This window comes from Bemisia tabaci, chromosome 1 (assembly GCF_918797505.1).
Source record: "Bemisia tabaci chromosome 1, PGI_BMITA_v3".
NCBI lineage: Eukaryota > Metazoa > Arthropoda > Insecta > Hemiptera > Aleyrodidae > Bemisia > Bemisia tabaci.
This window is the reverse complement of record NC_092793.1, coordinates 571,446-585,324: the sequence shown is the minus strand read 5'-3', so window position 1 is coordinate 585,324 and position 13,879 is coordinate 571,446. Positions and strand designations below refer to the sequence as shown.

At 41.5% G+C, this 13,879-nt stretch overlaps 1 protein-coding gene across 5 annotated transcripts in view; it reads right to left on the bottom strand.

Annotated features, from left to right (window-relative positions):
• jim (zinc finger protein jim) overlaps positions 1 to 13,879 on the bottom strand; it is a 75,768-nt gene that overhangs the window by 36,700 nt on the left and 25,189 nt on the right. For all 5 annotated transcript variants that reach the window (XM_072297948.1, XM_072297835.1, XM_072297767.1 and 2 more), the window contains exon 3: positions 2,448 to 2,810. In XM_072297948.1, the coding sequence (XP_072154049.1) occupies positions 2,448 to 2,810 (363 nt within the window). The remainder of the gene's footprint in view (positions 1 to 2,447; positions 2,811 to 13,879) is intronic.

Here is a 13,879-nt window from a genome sequence, read left to right as displayed (position 1 = left end):
CAAGATGGCGGACTGGCCTAAAATGCTATCTCGGCCCCTGTCCAGCCGATCTTGGTGAAACTTGGCATCGGGGAGTATTTTCGGACGGGAAACTCGAATTTCGGGTCAAATTTTGAAAATTCAGAAATCCAAGATGGCGGATGTGGCTTAAAATGATATCTATTTCTTAAACAAACGCACCACACGTCTAGAATGGCCGCCAATGAACCTGCGTAAAGCGCACGGGCCGGGTTGTGAAGGCCGGAGGTGGTGGGAGCCCAAATATACCTACCTAACCTCAATCTGCTTTCCCGCTGCATCTTGCCAATGTGGATGAGATGTGGAAATTTCCACGTTTGTAAACTTTAAATATATGGCACTCTACACGGAGAAAAAAACTCGTGCGTGGGACCCGAAGTTTGGGTCATATGGATCTCTGAAGTTTTCGGATTGGGCATCTGAACACTTTGGGTCTAGCTGTCGAGGTTCGGATCACACATCTGAAACTTCAGTTCTTACGTCTGAAGTCTTCAGGTGTGAGAACCGAAATTTTCGGATGTGAAAACCGAAGTACTTTAGATGTAAGAACTGAAGTTTCAGATGCGTGATCAAAACCTCAGCAGCTGGACCGAAAGTGTTCAGATGCTCAATCCGAAAACTTCACAGATCCATATGACCTAAACTTCGGGTCCCACGCACGAAGTTTTTTTCTCCGTGTACGTTCACAATACACCGCCTCGTCGAGGTGCGTGGTTTACCTAGCAGCGTCGGATCGTGAATTCCCTTCATGTGCTGATTACCTATGTTAAAATTTTCGTACCTAAATAAAACAGTTTCTGTTGTCATTTTGAGCCCCTAATACCGAACTTCACACAAACGATTCAGGCATTGAACTATTGTTGAAGGTCACATCCGCCATATTGGAGTTTAAAATTTTAACAATGAGGTTATTCAGTAATTTTTAATTTTTGCATTTTTTTGGAGGATTGAGTACGCACAGTTCGCTGGAATTTTCTCCGATTTTTTGAAACATTATTAACCCACGGAAAACAAGTTCGAAGTTGCGTATTCTGAGCTCCCATTTAAACTCGCGTCTCCGAGGAAGTCAAGATGGGGCCTGACGAACCCCTAGGTGACGGTCACGCTTTTGACCACGTAATCCTTCCAGCGCGCTCTTAATACTCATGAATTTCTAAATACTGTTCCGATTCCAATAAAGTACCTAACAGTGATTTTAATGAAAATTAAGTGATTCCGATGGGTTCGTTAATTTGTTCGCTCGTTAAAAGCCCCTTGTCCATGTCAGTGCACACTGACATTGATCGAGCCAGAGGGAACGCACGGTCGATATGTAACCGTCACTCAGGGGACGACATCTGGGATTTTTTGGCGATGCGCGTTTAAATAGGAGATAACATTTTAGGCCACATCCGCCATCTTGAATTTATGAAATTTTAAAATTTGACCCGAAATTCAAGTTTCCCGTCCGAAAATATCCCCTGATACCAAGTTTCACCAAGATCGGCTGGACAGGAGCCGAGATAGCATTTTAGGTCATGTCCGCCATCTTGGATTTCTGAATTTTCAAAATTTGACCCGAAATTCGAATTTCCCGTCCGAAAATACCGCCTGATACCAAGTTTCACCAAGATCGGCTGGATAGGGGCCGAGATAGCATTTTAGGCCATGTCCGCCATCTTGGATTTCTGAATTTTCAAAATTTGACCCGAAATTCGAGTCTTCCGTCCAAAAATACCCCCCGGTACAAAATTTCACCAAGTTTCCACCAAGCTTCGCCGCGCGCGCGTCAATCAAGTGGAGATAGCGCCTTTTGATTTAATTCGGAATCCGGGTTAGCGCATTAAATCAGGGGAATTACATATAGTTCATTTTGATTTTATTCGTAATCGCTGATTCCCTGTTATGCGATTTTTCAGGGGCTGATTCCAGGGGATGAAATTAGTATTTTGGGGGCATATTTACGTGTGAGAGCAGCCTATTACATGGAGAATACAGATCCGTTAAAAACTGAAATTTGGCGCTTAGTTCCCTTTCGTATAAATACGTCCATTTGTCGATTTGCGACATTGCCAGTTCAAAACAAAAATTAATTTTTCATTTTTCTGCACCATATGGCAATGCTGTAAAATGCAATGTTGCCAGGTCGAACCATACATTTGATTATTTATACTATGCATCATCTAACAACAGCCGTTTTCAAGTCCTCATTTGCACCCTACTTTCGAACAAGAATAAATCCTTAAGACATAAAAAAAAAAAAACTGGTAGGTTTTCTTTAAAATAATAGAATACCAGCAGAGGCTTTAGCCGCGCAGGCTGCGCTGCACTCATGTGATAAGTTTTCTTAATGTTAATATTCCTATTCTGATGATCAAATTTATGCTCCAGTCAAAAAATAACAATCCGTAATTAACAGTAGGTACAATTAATTTGAAATTTTTACACACCCAAGCTAGTTTGCTGAGGATATGGTGACGGTTCTGGTGAAGTCATAGTGGACTGCTGCTGTTGTTCTGCATTTGATGACGGTACAATATTAGCCGAAGATTCGACCTTGCGTGCAGAATCTAAACTCCTGTTACCGTTTGATTGGTCTGATGAACCAGTTAGACTGCTGGATGCATTCTGATGCGACTGTTGTTGGTGCTGCTGCTGTTGATGTTGTTGTTGTTGTTGTTGTTGTGTCGTGATAGCTACATATCCGTTTTCTTGAGGCAACCCAGGTCCCCATTGTCCATTTGACTGAGTGCTTGTTGGCATGCCTTTTTCCACACTGTCTTTGTTGTACAGCACGTATGGTGCACCTGTGTCTGTAAAGTAGGGCACAAATTTAATCCTACGACCTACCTTCCTACCTACCTACCTTCCTACGAGTTTCAATGTAACGAAAAATATGGGTTTCTGCTCAGTTTTAATTTCAACTGTACGTGATAATGCCTATCCTTTGCATCAGCTTGAAAAAAACTTGATTAAGTAGTGAAAATCAGTTCAGAGTCTTTCAGAAAAGAAAAAAAAAAAATATGTGCAACAAACTTCTAGGTTACAGTTAGTCTCTGTTGAAAAATGCACAAGATTTGAAGGTCAAACCAAGTTTCACATGCATAAAATAAATACATGTCTTAAAAGTTGTCCAAACATGGTCCTTAAGACTCATTATTATTTGTTAAAGACCATTTTGAAACTAACACTTGAAAAACATGAGTGGAACTGCTTTCAGTATAGTTCCAAGGAGGATTACAGAGGTAAAAAAAAAAATCATAAAAATGGTGACCTTATATTCGAAAAAATCTGCTGAATGTGACTTTCTGTTCAATTTTCACAACATACAAATTAGTCCGGGAGCACATGTTCATTTTTGGGGTCCCGTGGGACCGTTAATGATACAAGTTGGCGAGATGGCTTGATCTCTTCGTCTTGATGTCCTGAAACAGAATTTCGATGCTGCCAGGCTCAATTTTTCCCGAAACACCCTTAAATTCAAGATGGCGCCCAAAATGGCCGCCACGGGGGTGAAGTGGGTGAGAGTGACTCCCATGGTCGACATGTATGTCGATCCCTATGTATTTTTGGTCGAAAATTTCAAATATATGCTTAAAAATGTACTCCGACTTCTTAAAGACCCTTAAATCCAAGATGGCGGCCAAATTTCCCCTCCTGAAAGTCAAACGGCCACGTGTGCTCCTATATGGCATGTGAGGTATCTTTCATACCATTTTTTGGGCCGTAAAATCGAAAAATGATGTTAAAAAATCCTTTGCGATTCATTTAAGGCCTCAAATTACAAGATGGCGGCCAAAATTGCTGAAATTTTGGAACCAAAAATTCTATAATAGCTTCTCATATCATGTGACGTATCGAACCCCATAGATTTCTGGTCGTAGAATCCAAATCTTGAATTCAAAACTCACCCCGGCCCCCTGGGATGTCCAAAATCCAAGATGGCCGCCGAAATTATCCCTTACAGGATCATACAGTCAGCCATGACCTTAGAATGGCAAGATATGTATCCATTTACAGGTTTATTGGGTCGCAGAATTCATAAATGAAGGTTAAATCAACCTTTCAAACTATTAAGAACCCCCCCCCCCCCCACTTCAGCATAAATTTAATGGGCAAGATAGCAAATCATAATGAATAAAGGATTATGTAGCTTTAGGAAGATTGCACTAAACGAGATAGGATTGTCATTTTTTGGCAGAAATAAAAATGAGGTTTACAGACAAAGTAACAAAAAGAGAAAAGGTTTATAAAGCGACATGATACACACATCAAAGGTGTACATTTTTGGAAAAAAACGAAGCAAGCACAGGTTTTTGATAAGAATTTAGGGCGTTTTTGGTTTTTCTCTGGGTTCGGTCTTTTCAATGGGCATTAGGAAAATAGTTCAAAGGAGAATACTAGAAGAGGATCCTTTCAGGATGCCTCGCAATTTATCCTTTGTAATAAACTTATCATTCATAAACAAGAGCACTAACACTAAACAATCAATTGAATTTTGTAGCACCTAGCTATTCGTAGAAATGTAAGATATTCTTCGTAACGCGAATATTGCTAATTAGCTGTTACCAAGGAAAGGAACAAAAAACAAAGCAAGAAGAAGAAAAAAACCGGGCTTGTAAACAGTTAAGCAACATGAACTTTCAAAATTGAACTAAATTATCTTTTAAATGTCTGATAACTAATTTTTTCTGAACATCCCATCAATAACGAGAGGCATAAACCAAATTATTTTTTAAACAATTTTGTCTAGAGTTTTTAACTATTTGTAGGTACACCGATAACACCGGTCAACATGGGTTCCGTCCTTCGAACCAAACCAATTTTTTTCGATTCCTAGGTACTACAGAAGCCCGAAAATGGCCATATTAACTTCAGGAAAATTGGCTGGTCCTCAGGGCGCCGCCATTTTGAATTTTGCAAAATTAAGAAAACTCATGATTAGATTTTTGCAAATATCTACTCAACGGTTCATCTCACGAAAAAACCAAAAAACCAGTGGAAAGAGCATAAAATTTCCTATAGAAATCATTCTCTTTTATTTTTTCTAACTCAATTTTTTGGTCGTGAAATTAACGTTTTCTTCAAAAATTAGCTTAAAAAAGGCGTATTTTTGCTGATTTTAGGAGAAAGAGGTTGTTCCAAAAACGCCGATTTTGGCCCCCCCCCCCTGGATTTGGCCCAAACTTCGCTCAGATGTTGTACTAAGTGTCCCCGATGCTTGGGCAAAATTTCAGCCCTCTCGGATAATTAGGGGGGAGGGGGCAGGGGGGCAAAATTGCAATTTTTTTAAAACTTTAAAAATCGATATCTCGCGAAGGGTTTGAGTGTAAGTGTTGCGGTTTGCGCTAAAAAACGTCAAAAAATATTCTCTACAAGAATATTTATGCTGTTTGCAAGGTTGCGTAATTTATCGCGGTCATAAATCGATTTTTTCGATTTTGAAGGTTCGACTTTTTTTCGTTTTTCGTCTCTCCTCTCTTTGAAATCGTTGCTACGTGAATAAAAACCTGTTGAGGTGATTCTTCATGAAATTCTGCATCTACCACACTTTGTTTGATCTTGGGGAAACGATTCGTTCGTGAGTTATAGCGATTTTTCTGCGCGTTATCGGTTACGCGCGGGCGGCTTATCGGCGGCGCTCCATCCCGCGCGGGCAAGGCAGAGGTTGTTTCACCGCTAGGGCCTTATATTCATGCTGTAGGCTGTAATTATCGATATTTTCTCCTCGCCCCACCCTTCCCCTGCGATAAATATTTTTTTAATACTTCGTTATACAGGGTATCCCAGACCACCCGTAACAGGTCTTTTTCTCGGTTGGTTTAGGTAGTACGAAGTGGGGGCCGCGGGATTGAATAGGGAATTGACCCCAAGGAATCCGAATTTCATGGTCCCGATGCCCCCCTAGCCACCCTCGGGAGGTAAAAGGGGGAGGCACAATGTCTCCCGACTTTGGGGATCGGGACCCCCTCTAAACCTCACAAGGGGGGCATGGGGGGTTTCGAGGGGTATGATATGTATATATATAGGGATCATACATAGGGATCGACATACATGTCGACCATGGGAGTCACTCTCACCCACTTCACCCCCGTGGCGGCCATTTTGGGCGCCATCTTGAATTTAAGGGTGTTTCGGGAAAAATTGAGCCTGGCAGCATCGAAATTCTGTTTCAGGACATCAAGACGAAGAGATCAAGCCATCTCACCAACTTGTATCATTAACGGTCCCACGGGACTACTTGTGCTCCCGGACTAAATCATGGAGCAACTACGTGTTTTAATACGCTGTATAAATGGATATGAGATGTTTCGTTTGTTAAAATAAAAATTGTCACTTCCTTGAACCTAAGCCAAAGCGATTTATTTAATTTTTGGCATTTGTAGGCACTTCCAGACAATTTTTTGTCAATAATTTGGCAGTAAGGGAAAGAGTTAAATAAAAATATTTTTCACATTAAATTAAGTATGCTCTTTTCAAAAATTAACGTGGTCTTTGAGCCTGTTTCACATGCATTAAATTAGAAAGAACTCCTAAAATATGGCAGCAATAGTCTTTAAGGCCCACCCACCATCGATGATTCATCAGAGGCCTTTGAAAAGGCCAGAAAATAAAACGAATCCTTCCTATTGGAAAAATGCGAGAGACATGGGGTACCGGGTACCCCCCTTAAACCCTCCAAAATGGGGTTTTGGGGGGGCTGAAAATATTTCCTTGAAATCTATGGGGTAAATTTATCCTTATAAATTTTCGTCCCGAAGCTTAGTTCTCAGCCGTTTCTGAGAAAGAAGTAATGAACAGGTGCTCTAGAACACCCAATATACCCTTATATACCATCCTTCCTGCAATTAAGGTTTTTAAGGCCATTCTTCATTTTGATTGCACTAGCCCCCCCCCCCCCCCACCGCTCCGCGGCTCGACCCCCCGAGGGAGCTTCGCGGACCTCTTATGGGTTAATATAACATGAAATAAGGCAAAGCTCAAAATAAAACATTTCATCGGCGACCATATTACTGATTATGGGGCACAGCGGTTTATACATTATTGGTAATTTCTATAGAAAGAGAAGAAATTTAAAAAATAAAATGATGATGAGAGCTCAGAATAATCTAAGAAGGCAATAATAATGAACTATACTATGAAAAAAAAAAAAAAATTATAAAGAATACTTCACGAATTACTTAATAAGTAAACAAAAGTAGACATTAAATGGAAAATTAATTGAGAGCACAGAGAGAAATGACCTGAAATGATCGGAGGAGAAAGAGGCACGAAGGCGGAATGAAAATCGCCAAAAATCCGGAAGGGAGAGTGGGGGTGGAGTAAGAGAAGAGACAGCGGATTGAGTGGGCGCAGAATGCGCAGGTCGCGATGGTGCAACAGAAGGGAGAAAGAAGGAAGGGTTTGGAAGGGATAGTGGACCTGCCCAGGAGGATGTAGGATTTTTGGCGTTAGGGTTATCTGAGCTTATCATTTTACGTAGAGTAGGATTAGTAAATCTTTAGTTACATCAAATAGTGGGAAATTAAAATCATTACTCGTCATTTAATACTGACTTTTATATTTACATAGAGGTTTTAAAAATTGGCATTTCCTCTCAAAGCAGAGTCCCAGTAAGAAACCGTTTACGCATTACATAAGGCACTTAGGCCGGAGAGGCAGGAGGGCTGAGGGTCTCAGTTTTGCCTGCAGGGTATGGCGATGAAGCGTTCTTCAGGAATGAAGAGGATGAAGTGGTTATGGAAGTTGCGTCTTGTCTTATGTGGTACTGTGGGTCCCCCCTCCTTCTCCCCCCACTCACTCATACAAATTTCAAGTTTTCCCGCCGTTGGGTTCTGGGCGTCTTTGTGTGAGCAGACAGATTCCTGTCTGTTCCTGCGCAGACCCCATTCCCTATTCGAGCTTCCGACGTGTGTTGGGTCGGTGTAGTTTTTCTTTCGTCCCCAGAGCTTTTCTTCTACTCCTTACTATGTGAGTATATTTTCGCCAAATTGGTTGCCTTTTAGGGCCCAACTACATTATGTTTCGTGAGTACCGCTCCAGCCAGTTGTGGGTGTGAGATTCCCTTTTAGGAGTACGTTTCTTCACAGTGTTCGCTTGTTTCGCCGAGGCCATTGAGGCATGGCCCCTAAGACCAGTCCTTTTGGTTTGTTCTTTATTTTGTTGTTCGCTATTTATCCCTGATCTGTGTTTTTTTTTTTTTTTTTTTTTTTTTTTTAAATTATTTCTTTAGTACAGTGCCGAGCCTGTACGATGTAAGTCTCCCCTCGAGAAAAAATAATTTTTTCTTATGGATAAATTTTCTTCAACTTTTCCGAAGCCGCCATTCTTATTTTCTGAAAGGTGAGAGGGTGGCCTTTGAGTGACTTACATGGGTGTGAGGGGTGTTAAAGGCGGTCAAAATGGCTTATGTATTACTCCAACGGAAAAAGATGGCACTTCTTATACTTTTTGCTTTTCGACGCAAGATTAAGAGGATGCGGAATACATGAAAGTAATGACAAGCAAGTCAGTGGAGGAATATCGAATATGGTACTTGGATGTCAGTGTCTACAAAACTGAGAAGTTAGTTATTGATGGTGATAAGCAAGGTACAGAGTTGGAGGATGGCCGGTACATCAACGTGTGTGAAGAGTATGAATACCTGGAAGTTTGGTTGGCTTAAGATGGGAAGTTTGATCGGGCCACCAGTAAACATAGTTTGCAAAGAAGAAAAGTAATTGCGACGTAAAACGGAGTTGTCTGGGATCAGAAAATCTTGAAGGAAAATGAACGACAAATTTGCCGCGCCATTGTAAGGCGTACAGGAGTGAGGTCTGGCAAATGGAAAAAAGATCCAAGGATACCTATAGGGCAACCAAAATGTACTTTTTGCGTAGATCAGCGGGAATCTCGCGAGGAGGCGGTTTGTAATGTAGTGCAGGGGCAAATGTCATCCCGTGGCACGATAGATGTGTGATGTGTGGGAAATGTCCTGATCTCTTCGTCTTGATGTCTAGGAACAGAATTCCGATGTTGGCATTCTCAATTTTCAAAAAGTCACCCCCTATCCAAGATGGCGGCCAAAATCACCCGCGTAGGGATGATATTTACAAAAACAACACTATTGGCTGACTGAGGTGTCGATTTTTATGTAATTTTGGTCGTAGAACTCAAATCTGCAGTCAAAATTCACCCAGACCATTTTGGAGGCCCGAAATCCAAGATGGCGGCCAAATTTGGGCCAAAAACGGAGTAAGGGACAAATGCTCGTCAAAGTGCCGAGTAGGGTGTCTATCTATAGGTTATTTGGGTCGTGAAATCCGAAAATGAAGTTGAATTTACGTTATCGGGGCACGGTGGGGCCCCAGGCCCCAAAATTGCCGACGCTGAGGGTCAAAAATTTGAAATAGTCAAGTTACATCATGATAGGTATCGATTCCCATGTCCTTTTGGTCGTAGAATTCAAATATGTCGTTTAAAATTATCTCTGACCTCTTGTAGAGCCCAACATTCAAGATGGCGCCCAAATTTGGCTCAAAATTTGAGGATGGAGGGGCGTCAAGCCCTCATGATGGCGTGTTGGGTGTCTTTTCCTAGGTTTACTGGGTCAAAAAAGCGACATACAGGGTGTTCGAAAAGTCCCCTCCCCCCCTCTAACTTTTGACCTAATTGAGGTAGAGATTTCAAACTTGGAGGGTGTTCCTAGATCAAAGGGAGCTACTTTTTGACCCCCCATAAATTTTTGGGGGCCCCATTTTGGGGGGGTTACGGACCCTAACTTTTAATTTTCAAATGGGAAGACCCCCTTCGTGATACCTCGTTCGAAAGAGCATAAAAAAAGAAAATTTTTCGCGCAAACCGAAAGTCATTATCTCAAACCGTTTCAAAATGGCGGCCGGTCAAAGTTCCAAATGACCGAAAATTGGCACCTCTGCTATTTGCACATGGATTTGCTTGAAACTCGGTATCTGGGGGTATTATGGCACGAGAAAAACGAATTTAACGTTAGATTTTCAAAAAACCCTAACTTTTCAAAATGGCGACCGGTTTAGGCTCAAAAGGGCCGAAAATTTGACAAACTCGATTTTTTGCTAATGGATTCACCTGAAATTCGGTATCTGGGGGTATTTTGACCCGAAAATAACGAATTCAACGTTAGATTTTTAAAAAAAAACCCTAATGTTTCAAAATGGCCGCCGATTAAAGTGCAAAATGGTCAACAATTGGCAACCTCGACTTTTTGCCTATAGATTCGCCTGAAACTCGGTGTTTGAGGGTATCTGGGTGGGAGACAAACGAATTCGACGTTATTTCACCGAGTTTCAGGCGAATATATCGCCAAAAAGTCGAGGTTGTCAATTGTTGACCATTTTGAACTTTAATCGGCGGCCATTTTGAAAGACTAGGGTTTGTTTAAAAATCTAACGTTGAATTCGTTATTCTCGGGTCAAAATACCCCCAGATACCAAATTTCAAGTGAATCCATTGGCAAAAAAATCGAGTTTGTCAAATTTTCGGCCTTTTTGAGCCTAAACCGGTCGCCATTTTGAAAAGTTAGGGTTTTTTTTTTAAAATCTAACGTTAAATTCGTTTTTTTCGTGCCAAAATACCTACAGATACCGAGTTTCAAGCAAATCCATGTGCAAATAGCAGAGGCGCCAATTTTCGGCCATTTGGAACTTTGACCGGCCGCCATTTTGAAACGGTTTGAGATAATGACTTCCGGTTTGCGCGAAAAATTTTCTTTTTTTATGCTCTTTCGAACGAAGTATCACAAAGGGGGTCTTCCCATTTGAAAATTAAAAGTTAGGGTCCGTAACCCGCCCAAAATGGGGCCCCCAAAATTTTGGGGGGGGGGGGGGTCAAAAAGTAGCTCCCTTTTATCTAGGAACACCCTCCAAGTTTCAAATCTCTACCTCAATTAGGTCAAAAGTTAGAGGGGGGGGAGGGGACTTTTCGAACACCCTGTATGAGGGTAAAATAACTGTTCCTACTCCATGAAAGACATTTACGCCCGAGAAGGCGACCGAAATAGCGGAATGATGCAACAGAAAATTTAAGACATGCGCAGTATTGCAAGTCAAGTATCGGTTTATAAAATACTTGGGTCTCAGGTAATTCATCCGCGAGCTTAAAAACTTACCATTCTCTACACTATAAAGATAGACCTATACACTTCATGAGGGGCCTCCAACCCTAAAATTACCGATTCAAACGAGTAAAAAAACAACTAAATATGGATCCATTTTATCTGTCAACTCAGTAAAAAAAAAATAGTTAAAAAGAAATATTTCTTAAATCGTAATCCAATGCTCTTTTTTATCTCGTATCATATCAGTCTTATTCATCAAGCAATCCCAGTACTATTTAAATTATTCTCCATACAATGAATGCCTTTATATGCATATGAATACAAAAGGTGTCCTAAAGAGGCAAAGTGTCGTAGGCCTGCTGTGAATGAACCATTGAAGATATTGAAATACAGTTTGCAAAATCTTGTAGCCTATGTCGTCAGCTTTTTAACGAGATCTTATTAAGTTATTGAGCTCATCAAGTGAAAAATTCAAATTTTTACGGCGATTTATCGGTGGCATGTTAAAAAAAACCCTGCCGAATTTGTAAAGCAACTTTCATTTTACCGCTAGACTCTGTAAATACAAATGAACATTGAAAATGAAGTTCACAACACTTTACTTCAAACATAAGACTAATCTACCTCAGTTCTCATGAATGAACGTCCAACTTTGTGGACTCAAAAGCTCAGCCTATCCGAGATTGCCATCCACGCGAATGTGTGTTGGTAGATGAGAGTTTTCTCCAATAAGTTTCCCTTGGAAAAAACTGCGGCAGGTATTTCTGTTATACCCTCAACTTAATGTGCTATAGTATACCTCCCTCCAAAATGTTGAGAGGGCTGATAGTTAATAGGTGGATAACATAACACAGGGTGGATAACACAGGGCTTGACGCCCCTCCATCCTCAACTTTTGAGCCAAATTTGGGCGCCATCTTGGATGTTGGGCTCTACAAGAGGTCAGAGATAATTTTAAACGACATATTTGAATTCTACGACCAAAAGGACATGGAAATCGATACCTATCATGACGTAACTTGACTATTTCAAATTTTTGACCCTCAGCGTCGGCCATTTTGGGGCCTTGAGCCCCACCGTGCCCCGATAATGTAAATTTAACTTCAATTTCAGATTTTACGACCCAAATAACCTATGGATACACACCCTACTCGGCATTTTGACGAGCATTTGTCCCTTACCCCGTTTTTGGCCCTTTGGCCGCCATCTTGGATTTCGGGCCTCCAAAATGGTCTGGGCGAATTTTGACTGCAGATTTGAGTTCTACGACCAAAATTACATAAAAATCGACACCTCAGTCGGCCCATAGTGTTGTTTTTGTAAATATCATCCCCACGCGGGTGATTTTGGCCGCCATCTTGGATAGGGGGTGACTTTTTGAAAATTGAGAATGATACTGTGCACGATATCAAAATGAGGAAGCAGGTTTGGTATAGACACGTGCGAAGAATGGCAGATGGTCGGATGCCCTAACAGGTGATTGATTGGGTTCCTCCCGGAATATGGCGGCGTGAAAGTCCAGTAGAAGGTTGGCGTCAGGGAGTGAAGGAGGAGATCAGAAGGTGAGAAGGTGTCATTTACCTGTTGATCTTAGTCCACATCAATAAGAGATTATAAATGCAAGAAAGAGGTCAGAAGGGGCTAAAGATGATTCACATATATCTTTGGTCCCTAAATCCGAATTTGATGTTCCCCACCAAACCCGCTTTGTGCGTTTTCCAGAAAACTGCCGAAAATCTCGGTTTAACGCGCTTTCCTGGGCACAAATAGCCTAATAATCGTCTGAACAAAAAAATTAGTTGTTAGGAAAGTTATAGCCCAGTAAAGGACTACGTGCAAAACGGGCCATTTGGGGCTCGGGGCGGATACCTTTGAGACTTGCCCTATTCATTCACCTAACAATGCCTCATCTTTTCCCAAAGTTTCAAGCCCCCCAAAAATTTTGGGGAGACGCGGCGGGGGGTCAAAGTTAAAAACCGGCAAAATTTTCGCGAAGTTATTCCTCGAAAACCAAGAAGTTTTGGAAAACGCGGTTTAAACGAGCGTATTCAGCGTGACGAGAGCTTTCAGAAAATGTATAACATTATAGGGTTTTGTCAACTTCAGCTCGAGTTATCGCCTCCGAAACGCCGGAACGCTCAAAAAAGACCCCTTATTTTTTCACGTTTGGGCCGATTTAAAAAAAAGCCATTTTTTTATTTTGATGAAAAACTGATATGTTGTTCCTGACTCTCTGTAGCCCCTCTGGCTCTTTACCGCATGCTGGGGAAATGTTTTGGTCGCGAGTTATGAGAGCGGAAAGGAGCGAAGGTCGGAAAAATCGGCTATTTTAAACTGCGCGCGCGGCGTTGATCGGAGGGAAAACGTCCCCTCCCACTCAGTTCGGCGAATCACACTTCTCTGCCGACCTCGCATTGTTACCACATGTCTCCTGATCCGTCGCCACGCGCAGTTTAAAATAGCCGATTTTCCCGACCTTCACTCCTTTCCGCTCTTATAACTCGCGACCAAAACATTTCCCCAGCATGCGGTAAAGAGCCAGAGGGGCTACAGAGAGCCAGGAACAACATATCAGTTTTTCATCAAAATAAAAAATGGCTTTTTTTTAAATCGGCCCAAACGTGAAAAAATAAGGGGTCTTTTTTGAGCGTTCCAGCGCTTCGGAGGCGATAACCCGAGCTGAAGTTGACAAAACCCTATGATGTTATACATTTTCTGAAAGCTCTCGTCACGCTAAATACGCTCGTTTAAACCGCGTTTTCCAAAACTTCTTGGTTTTTGAGTAAAAAAATTCGCGAAAATTTTGCC